This window comes from Nerophis ophidion, linkage group LG09, assembly GCF_033978795.1.
Source record: "Nerophis ophidion isolate RoL-2023_Sa linkage group LG09, RoL_Noph_v1.0, whole genome shotgun sequence".
Lineage (NCBI taxonomy): Eukaryota > Metazoa > Chordata > Actinopteri > Syngnathiformes > Syngnathidae > Nerophis > Nerophis ophidion.
Window position 1 is genome coordinate 76,077,549 of NC_084619.1, and position 22,759 is coordinate 76,100,307.

Consider the following 22,759-nt stretch of genomic DNA (forward strand, 5'->3'; position numbering starts at 1 on the left):
TACTATTATATCACCTGTACTTTTATATCACCTGTACTTTTATATAAACTTTACTTTTATATCACCTTTACTTTTATATCACCTTTACTTTTATATCACCTTTACTTTTATATCACCTGTACTTTTATATCACCTTTACTTTTATATCACCTTTACTTTTATATCACCTGTACTTTTATATCACCTTTACTTTTATATCACCTTTACTTTTATATCACCTTTACTTTTATATCACCTTTACTATTATATCACCTGTACTTTTATATCACCTGTACTTTTATATAAACTTTACATTTATATCACCTTTACTTTTATATCACCTGTACTTTTATATAAACTTTACTTTTATATCACCTTTGTTTCACACTTATCCGAGGTCGGGTCGCGGGGGCAGCAGCCTAAGCAGGGAAGCCCAGACCTCCCTCTCCCCAGCCAGTTCGTCCAGCTCTTCCCGGGGGATCCCGAGGCGTTCCCAAGTCAGCCGGGAGACATAGTCTTCCCAACGTGTCCTGGGTTTTCCCTGTGGCCTCCTACCGGTGGGACGTGCCCTAGGAAGGTGTTCGGGTGGCATCCTGACCAGATGTCCGGTCCACCTCATCTGGCTCCTCTCCATGTGGAGGAGCAGCGGCTTTACTTTGAGTTCCTCCCGGATGACAGAGCTTCTCACCCTATCTCTAAGGGAGAGACCCACCACCCGGCGGAGGAAACTCATTTGGGCCGCTTGTACCTGTGATCTTGTCCTTTTGGTCATGACCCAAAGCTCATGACCATAGGTGAGGATGGGAACGTAGATCGACCGGTAAATTGAGAGCTTTGCCTTCCGGCTCAGCTCCTTCTTCACCACAACGGATCGATACAACGTCCGCATTACTGAAGACGCCGCACCGATCCGCCTGTCGATCTCACAATCCACTCTTCCCTCACTCGTGAACAAGACTCCTAGGTACTTGAACTCCTCCACTTGGGGCAGGGTCTCCTCCCCAACCCGGAGATGGCACTCCACCCTTTTCCGGGCGAGAACCATGGACTCGGACTTGGAGGTGCTGATTCTCATTCCGGTCGCTTCACATTCACCTGCGAACCGATCCAGTGAGAGCTGAAGATCCTGGTCAGATGAAGCCATCAGGACCACATCATCTGCAAAAAGCAGAGACCTAATCCTGCAGTCACCAAACCGGAACCCCTAAACGCCTTGACTGCGCCTAGAAATTCGGTCCATAAAAGTTATGAACAGAATCGGTGACAAAGGACAGCCTTGGCGGAGTCCAATCCTCACTGGAAACGTGTCCGACTTACTGCCGGCAATGTGAACCAAGCTCTGACACTGATCATACAGGGAGTGGACCGCCACAATCAGACAGTCCCATACCCCATACTCTCTGAGCACTCCTCACACGGTAGAATGCCTTCTCCAAGTCCACAAAGCACATGTAGACTGGTTGGGCAAACTCCCATGCACCCTCAAGGACTCTGCCGAGAGTATAGAGCTGGTCCACAGTTCCACGACCAGGACCAAAACCACACTGTTCCTCCTGAATCCGAGGTTTGACTATCCGGCATAGCCTCCTCTCCAGTACACCTGAATAGACCTTACCGGGAAAGCTGGGGAGTGTGATCCCACGATAGTTGGAACACACCCTCCGGTCCCCCTTCTAAAAGAAAGGGACCACCACCCCGGTCTGCCAATCCAGAGGTACCGCCCCCAATGTCCACACGATGCTGCAGAGTCTTGTCAACCAAGACAGCCCCAAAGCATCCAGAGCCTTAAGGAACCCCGGGCGGGTCTCATCCACCCCTGGGGCCTTGCCACCGAGGAGCTTTTTAACTACCTCGGCAACCTCAGCCCCAAAAATCGGAGAGCCCACCACAGATTCCCCAGGCACTGCTTGCTAATAGGAAGACCTGTTGGTGGGATTGAGGAGGTCTTCCAAGTATTCCCTCCACCGATCCACAACATCCGCAGTCGAGGTCAGCAGAACACCATCCTCACCATACACGGTGTTGACAGTGCACTGCTTCCCCTTCCTGAGGTGGATCAGAATCGCTTCAAAGCAGTCCGGAACTCGTTTTCCATAGCTTCCCCGAACTCCTCCCATGTCCGAGTTTTTGCCTCCGCGACCGCTGAAGCCGCACACCGCTTGGCATGATAGTACCTGTCTGCTGCCTCCAGAGTCCTATGACTTTAAAGTATTTCATTCTAAAAGAACTTGAGGCTGCAATGACTGCCAAAGATGCAACAAAGCATTGAGAAAGTGCTGTGAATACTTATGTACTTGTGATTTATTTGTGTTTTATTTTTAATAAACTAAAAAAAAAATTTAAAAAAATCACATTGTCTTCATGGGGTATTGTCTGTGGAATTTTGAGGACAAAAATGAATGTATTCCATTTTGGAATAAGGCTGTAACATAACAAAATGTACAAAAAGTGAAGTGCTTTGTAGATGTATTGTACGTCCCATCGTTAGCAGACAAAGAAAAACTAATAAAAAAAAATGGAGCATTCTGTCTCTGCTCCACATCTCCAGTCTGGTTTTGTTCTGCATTATCTGGAATGTTTCCTGCCACCAGCAAATGTGGTTTCTAATTATAGTTAACCACATAATCCCTCATTTGCTTGCAGCATTCACTACCATCCAGTTGTTTTGCATTTGATCTGCTCGGTGATATGTTCTGTGCATCAGATCCCCGTCCGGGTGTTGCTGATAAGCGGGTGATGTCACTCTTGCGACGCCACACTGAAAAGGATCCGTAGCGTCAATGTGCACGTTTTATTTTGGTAGTTTAAAAAAAAGTGACCATTTGTGGCTTTTTAAATGGAAAGTAGGGCTGGGAAACTGTAAATAAACATAATATTAACGACAAAAATAGAGCAAAGTATGGAAATGTAAACAGAGGGAAGCTTGGGAAGAATTCTTTTCTGCAAGTTTAGTGGCAGGGCTGTGCTCTAAAGGGTGAGCGCGGCTAAGGTGGTGTGGTAGGACACTTCTTAGTGGGACAAGCGCCTTGCATAGTCACTCCCACTGATAGTTTATTGACGAAAATCTTTCTTTTAGTTTTAGTCATATTTTAGTCATCTATACTGATTTAGTTTTAGTCGACTAAACTCCTTGACTTTTTAGCCCGCTAAAATTACAGTAGATTTTGTTCGACAAAAACGGGGGTCTGCAACTATGCGGTTCTTTAGTCGCTCACTGGAGCTTTTTCAAAAATCTATAAAAATAGAAAAAGATTGGGGTAAATAAATAATATTGTTTCTGTAGGACGACAACAAGACATGAACCTCATAATTGTTGGAAATCCCATCCATCCATTTTCTACCGCTTGTCCCTTTTGAGGTCGTGGGGGTCGCTGGAGAATATCTCAGCTGCATTTGGGGCGGAAGGCGGTGTACACTCTGGACAAGTTGCCACCTCATCACAGTGATTGAAATCCCACTGTTTATAATAAACATGATTCTCTATTGAGAGTATTGGGCGAGCGCCGTTTTGTCCTATTAATTTTGTCAGTCCTTGAACTCACCACAGTTTGTTTACATGAACAACTTTCTCCGACGCTGCCACAGAAAGACGCGTTTTATGCCACTCATTCTCGGTCTCATTTTGTCCAACAAACGTTTTATGCTGTGCGGTGAACTTTGTTGATGCTATTGACTTGTGTGGAGTGCTAACCAGGCATATTTGGTCAGTGCATGACTGCAAGCTAATCAATGCTAACATGCTATTTGTGCTAGCTGTTTCTACATATTGCATCATTTAATTTCCTATGTCCTCTGTGCATATAATCTAGTTTTGCAAGTCTTATGACACATTATCTGTATGTAATATTGGCTGCATGTTGTGTGCCATGTTGTTCCAGACCACAGCAAACGATACCCAGCTTGCATGGATTGTAATAAATCCATTAGAAGAAGACAGCCTGCTGTGTCCTTGAACCTGGACACACACCTCTATACCTTTGGCCATTCTGAAATAAATATTACATTTCAACATTTCTGTCAACGAACATTTGTGTCAGCCTTTAACACATAGTCATTTTGATAGTAGGCTAATATATACTAATATAGACACTTACATCATGTGTTGTCTTCATATAACACTTATATGAGATTTTTAAATTCATTTTGATAGTAGGCTAATATAGACACTTTCATCATGTGTTGACTTCATTATAACACTTACACAAGACTTTTAAAGTCATTTTGATAGTAGGCTAATATAGCTAATATAAACACATCATGTGTTGACTTCATTATATTAAATAAATCGTGATCCACGCGGTCACCGGTGTGTGTGTGTGTGTGTGTGTGTGTGTGTGTGTGTGTGTGTGTGTGTGTGTGTGTGTGTGTGTGTGTGTGTGTGTGTGTGTGTGTGTGTGTGTGCAGATCTTGATTCAGCCACTCCATCACAATTTATTTGTTTTGCATTTTTCTCTACATGTGAAACTAAAATGAGAGCGCCCACAAAACGCCGCACCCTGAAGCGAGTGTCAGAAAGTGAGTTGAAGATGTGTAAAACATCATCTATGCAACATTTGGAGCAAATAACCACCATCACATGTTATGTTGACCACAAGAAAGTCTTTTACTTTTAGAAAAAACTCCTAATGTGACTCCTTTAATGCGCCTTATAATCCGTAGAAAACAGACCTGAAAAGACCCGCTCATGGTCAGAAAAATACAATTATTGAGTTTACATGATTTCTTTTCATAGCTGGAATAACACAAATTGTGTCCTTTTATTTCCTATATTTTCAGTTCCTATTATTCAGACATATTTCGGGCCTGATAGCTGTTCTTACCTCTAAAATTGCATCTATCATGCCCAAACTTGCTGAATAGAAACGGAGTAAAGACTTGAGTTTTTGTGAGACGTTTTGAAACGGATGCAAAAACAAAAACAAGGTTAAACCTTGAGCCTTTTAACAAGTGCCAATAGAAATAACAGAAATGTTCAATCAGACTGATTTGTATTCTTAACGTAATCAAGTCTGAAACTCAAATTTGCTTTGTCCTTGTGGAAGTCAGACGCAGTGACTCATGAGAGGTTTAATGAAGGACAGAAGCGGCAGCATTTTACATCCTCGCCGTCGTCACAACAGAGACGCTGTCTGTTGAATACCTGACAGATGAAACGTAACGATACGTTGATGGTATAGGTCGGGGGTTTTCATGGAGTCTGTTTGCGGACAGGGTTCTCATTTCGAGGACTCCGGGTTGGGTGTCAAGTGAGATGTCTTCATTTCGAAATATATTCATAAATCGTTTTTTCTGACAAGCAATCCATTTATGTATCTCTTTTTTGTATCCACTATCCGAAGTTACTGTGACGGCAAGATATTTGAATTGATACACACTGATGTATGTGGATGTGGTTAATGCATTCTTTTTTTGGCGTTTAGAGTCAGTCTGTTTTCTACAATGTGGGCTACTATTGTGTTTAGGATTTTCTGTATGGTTTTTTTTTTTAGTCCGACAGCTAAATTGACAAGCTATTCCAGGGTGTGGGGAGGCGTGGTTTGCAAACCTGCAGCAAAGCGACAGGTGCGTAGATGACACAGCTGAGAGTGTTTGTCTGATCACCTGTCGCTCTGTTAAAGGCAGCAGTCGGGAAGGAGAAGAAGGTTGTTGATGGTGGAGAGCGAGCAAGACACTTTAACCTGGCTGAAAAGCACAAAATAAATCATTGTTCACAAAGATGAACACGGCTGTCATGTCCGTCATTGGCGGTCCAGAGAACCCGGAAGAGCAGGACCTCCACACAGGGTAATGATCAACATTTTTTGTGAGATCCTTTCACTGTAGGAGTACACAACCTTGTCTCAACCCCCTTTTGGAATGGCTTTGAATAAACTGCATTCACCATCCATTCTTGTTCCCAGCCACTCTAGCCAACCCTCCCGAAAATGTACCCATTTTGCCAGAGTTTCTCCCGATTTCCACCCAGACAACAATATTGGGGGTGTGCCTTTAAAGCACTGCCTTTAGCGTCTTCTCTCATCTGAAACCTTCACCCCTTAACAACCGCATGCTGTCCAAGGCATACTTGGTCAACAGCCATACAGGTCACACTGAGGGTGGCCGTATAAACAACTTTAACACTGTTACAAATATACGCCACACTGTGAGCCGGAAGGCAAAGCTCTCAATTTACCGGTCGAGCTATGTTCCCATCCTCACCTATGGTCATGAAGTTTGGGTTATGGACAAGATCATGGGTACACGCGGCCGAAAAATTGACAAATACATTTCGGTGGAACATCTGCACCGTAACACAACATAAACACAACAGAACAAATACCCACAACCCTTTGCAGCACTAACTCTTACGGGACGCTACACCCCCCCCCCCTCCCCCCTCCCCCACCCTCTCCCGATTTCAGAGGTCTCAAGGTTGGCAAGTATGTTCCCAGCACAGATTTCTTGTGGTCAGACGAAGCAATCAGGTCCCAATCAGGCTCAACAAGAAGGCTCCAGTCTCTCGAATTTTGGATGGTAAGGAACAACAGGCATGTCCACGGTCTACCTTCACGGTAAAACAGCGTTATAAATGCGTTTGGGAAGCAGCCCCAAAATATATCAGGCGAGCTGGTTTTCCAGTGACACCTGATTTGGACAACTCCAGACTGGGTAAGGAGATCTCCCCCGAGGAGGTGTGCAGGGCGATCAAACCTAGGAATCTCCCCAGTGCGCCGGGCCCTGACTTGATAAAACTCATTAGGGTCAAAGAGTGGGACCCAAAAGGGGAGAAGTTGTCAGCTTTGTCCTCCGCCTTTCTGAGTGAAAGTAGGATACCCGCTAGCTTCAAAGTTAGTCGGACCACTCTCCTACCAAAATCGCATGATCCAAACAGCCTCAAAGATGTCCGCAACTGGAGACCTGTGACGATTGGCTCTGTACTGACTTGCCTGAAGTCGGTAATATTGAATGAGAGATTACGGAGCATTTGCCATTTGAGTCTATTGCAAAAAGGTTTCACAGATAGTCCTGGGTGTTCCGAAAACCTTGCAATGCTCAAAGGCCTGACTGCAAACTGTATGAAGGAGAAAACGCCTCTGGCGGTGGTCTTTGAAGACCTCGCCAAGGCATTTGACTCAGTCTCGAATGATCTGATACTGGACATCATGGCGGCCAGACGTGTGAATATTGAACTCCGCAGAATCATAGCCGACATGTACAAAGGCAGTGTGACAACCATCAAAACTTCAGATGACGAAACTAGACCGATTAAAATTTTGAGCGGGGTCAAGCAGGGTGACCCGCTCGCCCCCTTACTTATTCAACTTGGCAATTGACCCATTGTTGGCAAGGCTTGAGCGGGATGGAAGGGACTTTTAGATCGCTGCCAGTTATCTATCTATGCTCGCTTTTGCTGATGATTTGGTCTTGGTTAGCAACCCTTGGGCTGGCATGGCTTTCAACATCGACTTTCTTGAAAGGTTCCTAGAACAATCAGGCACTAGGGTTTATGCCAATAAATGTTCTGGGAAGATGGTGTGCAACCTGCAACCTTGGAACATTGAGGGGGTCCCTCTCCAAATGTAGAGGACTTTCTTATCAGTATTCAGCTCACTCTATATTGGGAAAAGTTTTTTTATATTTCACTTCATCAAATGCTTTGGAATAGTCTGTAAAACACAGGTATATACCAGCTTGCACTTCACTTCCTTGTGGTGAAGAAGGAGCTGAGCCAGAAGCCAAAGCTCTCAATTTACCGGTCCATCTACGTTCCCATCCTCACCTATGGTCATGAGCTTTGGGTCATGACCGAAAAGATAAGATCACGGGTACAAGCGGCCCAAATGAGTTTCTACCACCGGGTGGTGGGTCTCTCCCTTAGAGATAGGGTGAGAAGCTCTGTCATCCGGGAGGAACTCAAAGTAAAGCTGCTGCTCCTCCACATGGAGAGGAGCCAGGTGAGGTGGTTCGGGCATCTGGTCAGGATGCCACCCGAACGCCTCCCGAGGGATTATATTATATATATATATATATATATATATATATATATATATATATATATATATATATATATATATATATATATATATATATATATATACACACACACACACACACACATATATATACATATGTGTGTATATTCCCAATTTCCCTTGTGGATAATTAAAGTTTGTCTAAGTCTAATATATCTATATATACTGTGTATGTATATGTATATGTATATATATATATATATATATATATATATATACATATATATGTATATATATATATGTATATATATATATATATATATATATATATATATATATATATATATATATATATATATATATATATATATATATATATATATATATAGATATATTCACAGTGCCATCCTACTGCAACTAAGCTTGTGCCACAACCAATTAGAAATGAGTATTAAGACAGAAACTGAAAATCAGTAAAACAGATTTTTATCTCCGAAGAGTTTTTCGGAATTGGCTGAAAAAAAGTTGGTCCCCCAAGTTTTGAACCGAGCTTGGTGTCATTCTGGGGCCACCAGTTGAAAAGCAGCCCTGGTATATGTTGTTGTTTTTTTGAATAGTTGAAGTAGCTACATCTGGTTCTATGTTTGCCCATAGATCCACTAAAAACAACGTCAGTACAAATTAAGGCTCCAGGAAATGTGGCTGGGATGAAAAGATCAATATCGGCATCCTCCAAAGTATGTCATTGACCTTTCAGAGTAATATCATTTTGCAAGACGCCAGCTTATTGCTTTTGGGTTTGAACGCCCATTGCTGAGCTGGTGTGGAAGAAATGTACACAAGGGAAGATGCTAACGCTTCAATTTGGATGAGGGATCCATACTCGTCAGTACCCTGGAAAGACTGTCAGACATTTTTGGAGGGGAAGAAATGCGATGACATTTCTGAAGATGGCCAGTGAGAGATCAGAAGATAAGCAATTATGTTCTGATAATAACATCACTTGAATCTATAAGAACAAAAGTTATTACCTTGTCAAAAGTGATGGACGAGCTTCATAAAGGCGTAACAGTACGCTTCAGTGCGTACTTCAGAATTGAGGCCACGGACATAATTCTACAAATAATAAAATACTCAAATGAAAAATAACGTCTGTTTTTTTCAGACTGTAAAGCGCACTTAAAATCCTTTCATTTTCTCACAAATCGACAGTGCGCCTTATAACGCGGTGCTCTGGCATAATTCTAGTTGTGCTTACTTAGATCAAAGCAATTTTATCTGGTACGTGGTGTAATGATAAGTGTGACCAGTAGATGGCAGTCACACATGAGAGATATGTGTCAACTGCCAGTAAGCAACACCAACACTTAAAATGTTCCATTAAGAATGTAGAACACAACACACGGCTCGCAAAAATCTGTCAAAACGTTTTTAATACGACTTTGGTAAGCTATGAAGCCGCACCGCTTGAGGGAATGTCGGCACATTTAACATACAAATATTATTATGGTGTGTGTATAAGAACTGCAAAATGGCAGACATGTTACCTGGCATTTTGTTTCGCAATATTCTGAGAAACCAACTTTTCTTATTTTCTGGTACCTGCTGATGTGTATTTGGGATCCGCATAAGTCCTGAAAATGCACGCGAGTCCGCCATTGTAGTGTGTAGCAACGCCATAATATTCTTTTTCTCTACCTTCTTATGTGGCATTCATCTCCCACTGTTGCCATTTCTAATACAAACCCTGTTTCCATATGAGTTGGGAAATTGTGTTAGATGTAAATATAAACAGAATACAATGATTTGCAAATCCTTTTCAAGCCATATTCAGTTGAATATGCTACAAAGACAACATATTTCATGTTCAAACTCATAAACATGTTTCTTTGGGCAAATAATCATTAACTTTAGAATTTGATGCCAGCAACACGTGACAAAGAAGTTGGGAAAAGTGGCAATGAATACTGATAAAGTTGAGGAATGCTCATCAAACACTTATATGGAACATCCCACAGGTGTGCAGGCTAATTGGGAACAGGTGGGTGCCATGATTGGATATAAAAACAGCTTCCATGAAATGCTAAGTAATTCACAAACAAGGATGGGGTGAGGGTCACCACTTTGTAAGCAAATTGTCGAACAGTTTTAGAACAACATTTCTCAACGAGCTATTGCAAGGAATTTAAGGATTTTACCATCTACGCTCCGTAAAATCATCAAAAGGTTCAGAGAATCTGGAGAAATCACTGCACGTTAGCGATGATGTTACTGACCCTTGATCCCTCAGGTGGTACCGCATCAAAAACCGACATCATTGTGTAAAGGATATCACCACATGGCCTCAGGAACACTTCATAAAACCACTGTCAGTAACTACAGTTGGTCGCTACATCTGTAAGTGCAAGTTAAAACTCTACTATGCAAAGCTAAAGCCATTTATCAACAACACCAAGGAACGCCGCCGGCTTGGCTGGGCCCGAAATCATCTAAGATGGACTGATGCAAAGTGAAAAAGGGTTCTGTGGTCTGACGAATCCACATTTAAAATCATATTTGGAAACTGTGGATGTGGTGTCCTTTGGAACATAGAAGTGTAGTGAATTTATATTATTCACCCGAGGAACTTTCGTTATTAGAAAGGTCTGGTCGGACGGTTTTTCACAGGACACATTTTTTGGCGTTGTTGCTGCACTAGTGAGCCACGGATGAGGAGATGCTGCTCCGTTATTGATTGAAGTAAAGTCTGAATGTCATTAAAACAGTTAGCGCCATCTTTTGACACTTTTTCCACTCCCGTCCTTGCACGCTACACCGCTACAACAAAGATGAGGGGGAGAAGACGCTGTCGAAGGTGAGCCACTTAAATAAGACCGCCCACAAAATGGCGCATCCAGGAGAAACGGTCAGAAAGCGACTTGAAGATGATGTGTAAAACATCATTTTGACCAAAGAATCATCATTACATCTTATGTAGACCACAAGGAAGTCTTTTACATTTAGGACAAAAATCATAATATGACCCCTTAAATTTCTGGTGCGCCTTTTGTATGAAAATAGACCTCCTTAGACCCATTCATTGGCAGTGCTCCTTATAATCCAATGTGCCCTATGGTCCGGGAAATACGGTAGCTTATCTTGCGAGTCACTAAAGTCTAAGATTTTTCGTAGTGTTTGGTTGTACCAAAATCGAGATACGACAACAAGGGCAAAACTTTGGGAAAATGTTTACTGAAAACTAGAGATGTCGAATAAATGCTTTAAAAAGTGACATCGGAAATTATCAGTGTCGGTTTCAAAAAGTAAAATGTATGACTTTTCAAAACGCGGCTGTGTACACGGACGTAGGGAGAAGTACAGAGTGCCAACAAACCTTAAAGGCACTGCCTTTGCGTGCCGGCCCAATCACAGAATATCTACGGCTCTTCACACACACACAAGTGAAGTTGGTCCACAGCCATACAGGTCACACTGAGGGTGGCCGTATAAACAACTTTAACACTGTTACAAATATGCACCACACTGTGAACACACACCAAACAAGAATGACAAACACATTTCGGGAGAACATCTGCACCGTAACACAACATAAACACAACAGAAGAAATACCTGTTGGAATAATTCTATATAATTTATCACAAAAACTTTGTGTTGAAATCAGTTCCCGGCAAGAAGACCAAAAGCTGTCTTTGGAACCTACCAAGATCTTAAAACTCCACCGTGTAGGAGAGAAGCAAGATGAAGGTGATCCTGTGTCTTACATGTATTAGAACCAAACAGAAAGTAGGAAGCAGGACCGGAGTCCACCTCCAGGGGACCCCTTTGTAAAACTGTTTTTACAAACCTATTTTTGAACTCGTTTTACGACCTTTTCTATGAAGTCTTTACCACCTTTTCTTTTGAAGCATTCGGTAACCAAAGGCAACGCTGTTTACGACCCACTTCCCTCTGGAAGTAGCGGTGGTCATGTGGTTAGAGGAAGTCAAATAAAGAAGGAGGAGTACAATCTTTTCCCGGAAGTGTGAAGTTAAGTGAATTATATTATATAGCGCTTTTTCTCTAGTGACTCAAAGCACTTTACATAGTGAAACCCAATATCCAAGTTCCATTTAAACCCGTGTGGGTGGCAGCACTCAGCATCAAGGGTTGGAATGGGGGGTTAAATCACCACAAATGATTCCCGGGCGTGGCACCGCTGCTGCTCACTGCTCCCCTCACCTCCCAGGGGGTGAACAAGGGGATGGGTCGAATGCAGAGGACAGATTTCGCCACACCTAGTGTGTGTATGTGACAATCATTGGTATTTTAACTTAACTGGGAGCAGGTGGGTAAAGCGTCTTGCCCAAGGACACAACGGCAGTGACTAGGATCGAACCTGGAACCCTCAAGTTGCTGGCACGGCCACTCTACCAGCCGAGCTATGGCAGAGCGTGGGTGAAACCGTAAGTGGTTACGGGTCGACACGTTTTCTCCTCAATTGAACCAAAATGAATTTAGTCTCTGATTCTTTGCTTCTTGTCTTGTTTAATAGATGTCATCAGTGTTTGAAACTGACAATACCCAGAACCCCTTGCAGCACTAACTCTTCCGGGACGCTACAATACACACACCCATTAGGTAATCATTATTGTAGTGTTGGTTGTAGTGCTGAAAGTGTGTACATTGTTCATTGTGCAATCGATGGTGCGGTGTGGACATTTTGGAATGAGAAACATTTAATAATAATAAAACGCCAGCTCCATGCAAGGCTTAGCTTTTTGTTTACCTTCCATGACGTAGACCAAGGAACCCACATCGCCCTCCTTGATGATGCAGCTGTCCTTGCCGTACTCCACGGGGTACATGCAGTCCACGATCTCTTGGATCTGCGACAGTTCCAGGTTCTTCATGAAGTCGTTGTCCAGGATGGCCTCCTTGATCAGATCTTTAGACCTTGGAGACGAGAGGGGAGGAGAATTAGACGTCGCCAGCGCGGCCTTGTAAATGTCAGCGGTCGTACGACCAGAGATCAAATAAGGTGCAAGAGTCGCCATGCGCAAATGTCAACGTAGTCCAAGTCCACACAAACACAGATATATCCCAAAACTCGGCCATCTAGAACATTTGACATTAATACGTGCATTTAACGACAGGAACTGAGGCTGTCAAATAAAGCTACTCAGTCGTCGGCGGTGGCGTTTACTCGAAACGAGTATGATTGTCCTCCTTCAGGGAGACGCCTGTGCATGGAATCTTTTAAAGTGGGGAGACTGGAGCACAGACCACCACCACATAGTCCTTGGCAAAGAGAGGGCCAGGGTTCTATGGCATGGAGACCAAGACATTTGGGGGGGACCATCTTTGCTGCAGCCTTCTACCGCCTTTGTGACCGTGGTGGAGCTTCTATGCAACCATCATCATGAGGTCTTTTACGAGGAGGGAGACGCGCAGACTCCAAAGTCACTTCTTTGCAGTGCGGATCTGTCTAAAGGGCAAGGGAACCCAGGACGACCGGCACCTCCTCACAGCTGCAGGAGGCTGCTGGACCTCCGGTCTGTCGGAGGACCGCCTATGGTGGACCTACCTGCACTTGCTTTTCTCTCAGGGTGTGTTCCCCTCGCCTTTTGTCTTCCCAGACTGACCCACAAGGCAGCACTCAGGACCTGCTCAGTACCATAGTGGTTAGAGGGCACCACCCTGATATCAGTAGGTTGTGAGTTCAAACCCCGGCCGAGTCATACCAAAGACTATAAAAATGGGAGCCTTTACCTCCCTGCTTGGCACTCAGCATCAAGAGTTGGAATCACCAAAAAATATTCCCGGGCGCAGCCACTGCTGCTCATTGCTCCCCTCACCTCCCAGGGGGTGATCAGGGGTGATGGGTCAAATGCAGAGAATAATTGTGTGTGTGTGTGTGTGTGTGTGTGTGTGTGTGTGTGTGTGCGTGTGTGTGTGTGTGTGTGTGTGTGTGTGTGTGTGTGTGTGTGTGTGTGTGTGTGTGTGTGTGTGTGTGTGTGTGTGTGTGTGTGACAATCATTTGGACTTTAAAAGAGAAACATACAAATTCCTTCTGACTAACTTTGTGGTCGAAAGCTTGCAACACATGGATGCTCCTTTGTTAGGTAAATGTTTAGTTGTAGTCAACTATTTATATATAATATATATATGTAAACCCTGTTTCCATATGAGTTGGTAAATTGTGTTAGATGTAAATATAAACGGAATACAATGATTTGCAAATCCTTTTCAAGCCATATTCAGTTGAATATGCTACAAAGACAACATATTTCATGTTCAAACTCATAAACTTTATTTTTTGCAAATAATCATTAACTTTAGAATTTGATGCCAGCAACACGTGACAAAGAAGTTGGGAAAAGTGGCAATGAATACTGATAAAGTTGAGGAATGCTCATCAAACACTTATATGGAACATCCCACAGGTGTGCAGGCTAATTGGGAACAGGTGGGTGCCATGATTGGCTATAAAAACAGCTTCCATGAAATGTTAAGTAATTCACAAACAAGGATGGGGTGAGGGTCACCACTTTGTAAGCAAATTGTCAAACAGTTTTAGAACAACATTTCTCAACGAGCTATTGCAAGGAATTTAGGGATTTCACCATCTACGGTCTGTAAAATCATCAAAAAGTTCAGAGAATCTGGAGAAATCACTGCAGGTAAGCGATGATATTATGGACTTTTGATCCCTCAGGAGGTACTGCATCAAAAACCAATAGTGTATAAAGGATATCACCACATGAGCTCAGGAACACTTCATAAAACCACTGTCAGTAACTACAGTTGGTCGCTACATCTGTAAGTGCAAGTTAAAACTCTACTATGCAAAGTCAAAGCCATTTATCAACAACACCAAGGAATGGCGCTGGCTTGGCTGGGCCTGAGATCATCTAAGATGGACTGATGCAAAGTGGAAAGGTGTTCTGTGGTCTGACGAGTCCACATTTCAAATTATATTTGGAAACAGAGGACGTGGTGTTCTTCAAAACAAAGAGGAAAATAACCATTTGGATTGTTATAGGTGCAAAGTGTAAAAGCCAGCATGTGTGATGGTATGGGGGTGTATTAGTGCCCAAGGCATGGTAACTTACACATCTGTGAAGGTATGGGGGTGTATTAGTGAACAAGACATGGGTAACTTACACATGTGTGATGGTATGGGGGTGCATTAGTGCCCAAGGCATGGGTAACTTACACATCTGTGAAGGCACCATTAATGCTGAAAGGTACATACAGCTTTTGGAGCAATCCAAGCAACGTTATCATGGACGCCCCTGCTTATTTCAGCAAGACAATGCCAAGCCACATTTGGCACGTGTTACAACAGCGTGGCTTCGTAGTAAAAGAGTGCGGGTACTAGCCTGGCCCGCCTGCAGTCCAGACCTGTCTCCCATTGAAAATGTGTGGTGCATTATGAAGCTTAAAATACCACAACGGAGACCCCGGACTGTTGAACAACTTAAGCCAGGATGTCCAAAGTGTGGCCCCACAGCACATTTTAAGAATACAATTGAAAAAAATGTAAAACATAAAAAGTGGTATAGAAGAGCAAACAGGTGAAATGTAACAAGAAATTGTTGCAATGTTTACTCTTATAACACAAAGCTGTCATGCAGGCTGTTTCTTTCTTTAAAAAATAATAATGAATCAAAATCAATGTCCTTCTGAATTATTGACCTATTCAAGGCTCCGATTACGTCACATTAAATATTCCAATTTGAAATATTTTGGGGGGAAAATGTTGCATATTTTGTGTTTTGCCATATAAAAACTGAGCTGTTTTTTGTTTTTTTTAAGTAGGGCCTAAAACAAACAAAAAATATAAACAACAATAAAACTAATAATTGACGGCTGGATCTGAAGTTGATCTTGTGATTATTGTGCTAAAAGTAAACGGTAAAAAATATATATATATGATTTATTTTTTAACACTTTAATGAGTAGGACACTATTGGATCTCCAATTATTTAAGTGTCATTTCTCAAAAAATAATAATGAATCAAAATCCAAAATTAAGGCTCCGATTATTCTATAATCTCAAATATTCCACCTAAAAATATGTTGTTGGGTGAAAATATTGCATACTTTTGCATTTTTCCTAATGTTGATCTAGAGATTTAAAACTTGAATAATAATGAAAATAATAATACTGAATAATGACACATTTTTTATATTTTTTGTACCAAAACCTTTGGGGCCTAACTGAATATTTTTATACATATATTGTATTGGTTTTTAAAATAAAAAATATGAAAATGGCCCCGCTTGCTTTGATTTTTCAGTGTGCGACCCTCAGTGGAAAAAGTTTGGACACCCCTGACTTAAGCTGTACATCAAGCAAGAATTCCACCTGAGAAGCTTCAAAAATGTGTCCCTCAGTTTCAGAGATGTGCAGACTTTAACAGCAGCAGGCGGGCCTTGACACTCCGGAGAAGAATGAGGGCAACCCACAGGTAAGATTTACTTTCTCTACGGCTGATTTTGCGTCTTTTTTCCGTTTTTTTCGTAACTTTCTGGCAGCCTCTTTTTTGCAACGCTTTCCAAAATCTAAAGCAGGGAATTGACCAACTGACCAACAGCTTGACGAAAAACTCGAGTTCAGGGGGACCCCGGCTGTCCTGACAGAATGTTTGTTGCTGGATATTCGATGGATCCTGGGGGGGCGCGGAGGGTCGTGTGCCTGGCGATTCTTTCAGTTGAGGACGTTAAGGATTGGGGATCATGATAACAGGACATCTGCTGATTGGAGTAAGCGTTGCCTTGATGTATCGCACCATTGGAAGAAGCTGGCCGACGTTGAAGGTACCCTAAAGCTGCCACAAATGATTGATGGGCAGGGCGGAGCTTTAAGCACTTAGACTGTTTGTGGTTTTGAACTAAATCGCAAATCGAATTACATCTCGGAGAAGCTTTCCGCTCTGCAAGACCAAATCATGATCAATTTGAGAGCCAGGGATGAAACTACGGCAGAAGATCTATTGGAATGCATCGGCTCGTCCTAACTGAGACAACCCTTCTCTACAGTCCGGCTACTTCTGCATCGACCTTGGCAAAGTTGTGCTGCAAACACACCAATAAGATCGTTGAGGCAAAAAAACCCTCTGAAATACCTTCGACCCCGTTCCTTCACGGACACCTGGGCTGTTCGGACTTTGTTCTGCGATGCTGAACAAAGCTTACACACGCACTCATGGAGTACCATATTTTTCGGACCATGGGGACAGTAGTATGAACAAAGGTAAGGGAACAGTATGACTTCTTTATACTTGTTTTTACTTTAATTACAGTCATTGAATAAAGAGTATTGTCCATCCATCCATCCATCTTCTACCGCTTATTCCCTTCGGGATCACGGGGGGCGCTGGAGCCTATCAGCTACAATCGGGTGGAAGGCAGTGTACACCCTGGACAAGTCGCCACCTCATCGCAGTGAAGAGTATTGTAGTCCGGTGGGTTACAGTGGCAAGTAAAGTGATTGTGTCATGTGCCAAATAACATAGCTTCGAGGTCGGTAAACACAACCAGGATTATTCTGTACTTTAGGCACACCGGGTTACAAACCCCAGAAATTGTGTTAGATGTAAATATAAACAAAATACAATGATTTGCAAATCCTTTTCAAGCCATATTCAGTTGAATATGCTACAAAGACAACATATTTGATGTTCAAACTCATAAACTTTTTTTTTTTTTTTTCCAAATAATTAACTTAGAATTTCATGGTTGCAACACGTGCCAAAGTAGTTGGGAAAGGGCATGTTCACCACTGTGTTACATCACCTTTTCTTTTAACAACACTCAATAAACGTTTGGGAACTGAGGAAACTAATGGTTGAAGCTTTGAAAGTGGAATTCTTTCCCATTCTTGTTTTATGTAGAACTTCAGTCCTTCAACATCTGCTGTCGTATTTTACGCTTCATAATGCGCCACATATTTTCCATGGGAGACAGGTCTGGACTGCAGGCGGGCCAGGAAAGTAGGCTTGGCATTGTCTCGCTGAAATAAGCAGGGGCGTCCATGATAATGTTGCTTGGATGGCAGCACATGTTGCCCCAAAATCTGTATGTACCACACCATCACAGATGCTGGCTTTTGAACTTAGCGCCTATAACAGTCCGGATGGTTATTTTCCTCTTTGTTCCAGAGAACACGACGTCCACAGTTTCCAGAAACAATTTGAAACGTGGACTCATCAGACCGCAGAAAACTATTCCACTTTGCATCAGTCCATCTTAGATGATCTCGGGCCCAGCCAAGCCGGCGATGTTTCTGGGTGTTGTTGATAAATGGCTTTGGCTATGCATAGTGGAGTTTTAACTTGCACTTACAGATCTAGCAACCAACTGTAGTTACCAACAGTGGTTTTCTGAAGTGTTCCTGAGCCCATGTGGTGATATCCTTTACACACTGATGTCGCTTTTTTATGCAGTACCGCCTGAGGGATTGAAAGTTACGGGCATTTAATGTTGGTTTCCAACCTTGCCGCTTACGTGCAGTGATTTTTCCAGATTCTCTGAACTTTTTCATGATATTATTACGGAGCGTAGATGGTGAAATCCCTAAATTCCTTGCAATAGCCGGTTGAGAAATATTCTTAAACTGTTGGGACGATTTGCTCAGGCATTTGTTGACAAAGTGGTGACCCTCGCCCCATCCTTGTTTGTGAATGAGTGAGCATTTAATGGAAGCTGCTTTTATAGCCGACCATAGCACCCACCTGTTCCCAATTAGCCGGTTCACCTGCTGGATGTTCCAAATAAGTGTTGAATGAGCATTCCTCAACATTTTCAGTCTTTTTTGCCACATGTGTCAGCTTTTTTTGAAACACGTTGCAGGCATCAAATTCCAAATGAGCTAATATTTGCAAAAGATGATAAAGTTTACAATTTCAAACCTTAAATATCTTGTCTTTGCAGTTTATTCAATTGAACATAGTCGAAAATGATTTGCACATCATTGTATTTTATTTTTATTTACCATGTACACAACCTGACAACTTCATCGTGCCGCGATCTTGACCAGTCCGGCCCACTTGGGAGTAGATGTTCCTCCATGTGGCCCCCCATCTAAAATGAGTTTGACACCCCTGCTTTAGATAATAGAAGGAAATTACAATTCTGAGAGACAGGCATTGAATAAAAGAAAAAAAATTCCCAAATTCTAAGATGAATAACTTTTCATTCTCTTTTAGAGAAAAGGAAACAAATAATATACTCCATGTTTAATTAGTTAATTATTCCCATGCTCTGCATATTGCAATGTATACAGTTATGGACTTTAGCCTCCTCACATCAGACCAAAATATTGCTGAACGGGCAACGGTGGACCAATTAAATTGTTGACATTAAATGGAATGCACTTAGTGAGCCATTTAGCGTGTTATGGACTCACTCTCGCTATGAAGACAACAGAAACGCATACGATCGATTTTTAAGTTATTGTGCTAGGATTTGAGAGTAGATTTTGGGGAGTAGATTTTTCTCCATGCGGCCTCCGATCTAAAATGAGTTTGCTGTATAGGATGAGATGAAATGAGATACATCTGAGGCAGAGATATAAAATGAGATATACTGTAGTAAAAAATAAATTTTATTTCATCTCTTCTACGTTTTCTTTTCTTCTCTTCTCATTTCAGTCGACCTTTTGTTGTTGTTACTTCATTTTGTCTCACTTGAGCGTTATCTCATTGCGTCCTCCAATCTGCTTCCACTGTCTCCTCACCTTATCTCCTCTCATCCAGTCTCACCTCACAGTATCAGCATCTATCCTCGTCTGGCGCGTCGCCTCAAATCTTGTCCGACATCTTACACGTCCCCCCGCCGGGCGTTTTGACACCGCCGCCCACCCTCCGGCGCTCCGTCGTCATACCGCGGGCGGGAATGGAAAGGCTGAGAGTGAAAAATCCCTCGCGTGGAGCCGCGTCTATTTTTACGGCCTCTTTTTTGAGTCAGCCGGGCCCGGAGGGGATTCGAACATGACATCATCTCCCTCGTTAAAAATGTGACGTTTCGCTGAAACTGGTTTGTAAGTTCACCTGGGAAAAGGCTGGAAATCAATGACTTCCTCCTCCCGTAATCCAGTTGAAACACAGCTCATTAACCTCGTTACACTCGGGAGACTTCCCGCCTCGCCACGGCGTGTAATAGGTATGACCTCCGGGGGGCGACATCGAGCAGACTCCTATTCAAGAAAAAAAAACCTTTAGCGTTCCACTGTTTTGTGAGGATGATGTATTTGCACCAGCAATGTTTAGGGCAGAGCAAGTGGGGCTTTCCTTAAAAGGACAAAATATGCTCTTTTTTTTTTAGGGGCGGGGGGCCTCAAAGTAGGGAGGGGGGGGGGATGAACGTGTAAGAAGCACTCTGTGGGCTTTGTGAGCCAGATGGAGGGTCTGGGAATGAAAGAGGAAAACTGCAACACTCCGCCAAATAGCATCGTCAAACCCCAAATCAGTGAAGTTGTCACGTTGTCTAAATGGTAAATAAAAACAAAATACAACAATTTGCAAATCCTTTTCAACCTATATTCAATTGAATAGACTGCAAAGACAAGATACTTAACGTTCGAACTGGAAAACGTGATTTTTTGCAAATATTAGCCTACAACATGTTTCGAAAAAGCTGACACGAGTGGCAAAAAAGACTGGCAAAGTTGAGGAATGCTCATCAAAACACTTATTTGGAACATCCCACAGGTGTGCAGGCTAATTGGGAACAGGTGGGTGCCATGATTGGCTATAAAAGCAGCTTCCATGAAATGTACACCCATTAACAAACAAGGACGGAGTGAGGGTCACCACGTTGTGAACAACCGGCTATTGCAAGGAATTTAGGGATTTTACCATCTACGCTCCGTAATATCAAAAGGTTCAGAGAATCTGGAGAAATCACTGCACGTAAGCCATGATATTACGGACCTTCGATCCTTCAGTTGGTACTGCATCAAAAAGCGACATCAGTGGGTAAAGGATATCACCACATGGGCTCAGGAACACTTCAGATAACCACTGTCAGTAAGTACAGTTGGTTGCTACATCTGTAAGTGCAAGTTAAAACTCTGCTATGCATAGCCAAAGCCATTTATCAACAACACCCCGAAACGCTGCCAGGCTTCGCTGGGCATGAGCTCATCTAAGATAGACTGATGCAAAGTGGAAAAGTGTTCTGTGGTCTGACGAGTCCACATTTCGAATTGTTTTTGGAAACTGTGGACCAAAGAGGAAAATAACCATCCGGATTGTTTTAGGTGCAAAGTGTAAAAGCCAGCATGTGTGATGGTATGGGGGTGTATTAGTGCCCAAGACATGGGTAACTTACACATGTGTGATGGTATGGGGGTGTATTAGTGCCCAAGACATGGGTAACTTACACATGTGTGATGGTATGGGGGTGTATTAGTGCCCAAGACATGGGTAACTTACACATGTGTGATGGTATGGGGGTGTATTAGTGCCCAAGACATGGGTAACTTACACATGTGTGATGGTATGGGGGTGTATTAGTGCCCAAGACATGGGTAACTTACACATGTGTGATGGTATGGGGGTGTATTAGTGAACAAGGCATGGGTAACTTACACATGTGTGATGGTATGGGGGTGTATTAGTGCCCAAGACATGGGTAACTTACACATGTGTGATGGTATGGGGGTGTATTAGTGCCCAAGACATGGGTAACTTACACATGTGTGATGGTATGGGGGTGTATTAGTGCCCAAGACATGGGTAACTTACACATGTGTGATGGTATGGGGGTGCATTAGTGCCCAAGGCATGGGTAACTTACACATGTGTGATGGTATGGGGGTGTATTAGTGCCCAAGGCATGGGTAACTTACACATGTGTGATGGTATGGGGGTGTATTAGTGCCCAAGACATGGGTAACTTACACATGTGTGATGGTATGGGGGTGCATTAGTGCCCAAGGCATGGGTAACTTACACATGTGTGATGGTATGGGGGTGTATTAGTGCCCAAGGCATGACTAACTTACACATGTGTGATGGTATGGGGGTGTATTAGTGCCCAAGACATGGGTAACTTACACATGTGTGATGGTATGGGGGTGTATTAGTGAACAAGACATGGGTAACTTACACATGTGTGATGGTATGGGGGTGTATTAGTGCCCAAGACATGGGTAACTTACACATGTGTGATGGTATGGGGGTGCATTAGTGCCCAAGGCATGGGTAACTTACACATGTGTGATGGTATGGGGGTGTATTAGTGCCCAAGGCATGGGTAACTTACACATGTGTGAAGGCACCATTAATGCTGAAAGGTACGTACAGCTTTTGGAGCAACATATGTTGTCATCCAAGCAACGTTATCATGGACGCCCCTGCTTATTTCAGCACGACAATGCTAAACCACGTGTTACAACAGCGTGGCTTCATAGTAAAAGAGTGTCAGTACTAGACTGGCCTGCCTGTAGTCCAGAGCTGTTTCCCATTGAAAAGCCTAAAAGAGCACAACGGAGACCCCAGACTGTTGAACAACTTAAGCTGAACATCAAGCAAGAATGAGAAAGAAGTCCACCAGAAAAGCTTCAACAATGTGTCTCCTGATACATCCTTCCTTATGCACAAAACATAATAATACTCCTATGTTGAAGCACAATCCATCAAGCCGTGCGGCTTCACAGCTTACCAAAGTCCTACTAAAACATTTTCATTGATTTTTGAGCGATGCGTGTAATGTTCTATATTTCCACTGGAATATATACAATTTACTGTCATCATATTGCTATCTACACGTATCTCTTATGTGTGACTGCCATCTGCTGGTCACACTTATCATTACACCATGTACCAAATAAAATAGC

General features: G+C 42.8%; 1 protein-coding gene across 4 annotated transcripts in view; it reads right to left on the minus strand.

The window, feature by feature from the left end:
• Window positions 1-22,759, minus strand: part of LOC133559737 (cGMP-dependent protein kinase 1) — a 274,083-nt gene that overhangs the window by 193,389 nt on the left and 57,935 nt on the right. For all 4 annotated transcript variants that reach the window (XM_061911789.1, XM_061911792.1, XM_061911790.1 and 1 more), the window contains one exon: window positions 12,698-12,864. In XM_061911789.1, the coding sequence (XP_061767773.1) occupies window positions 12,698-12,864 (167 nt within the window). The remainder of the gene's footprint in view (window positions 1-12,697; window positions 12,865-22,759) is intronic.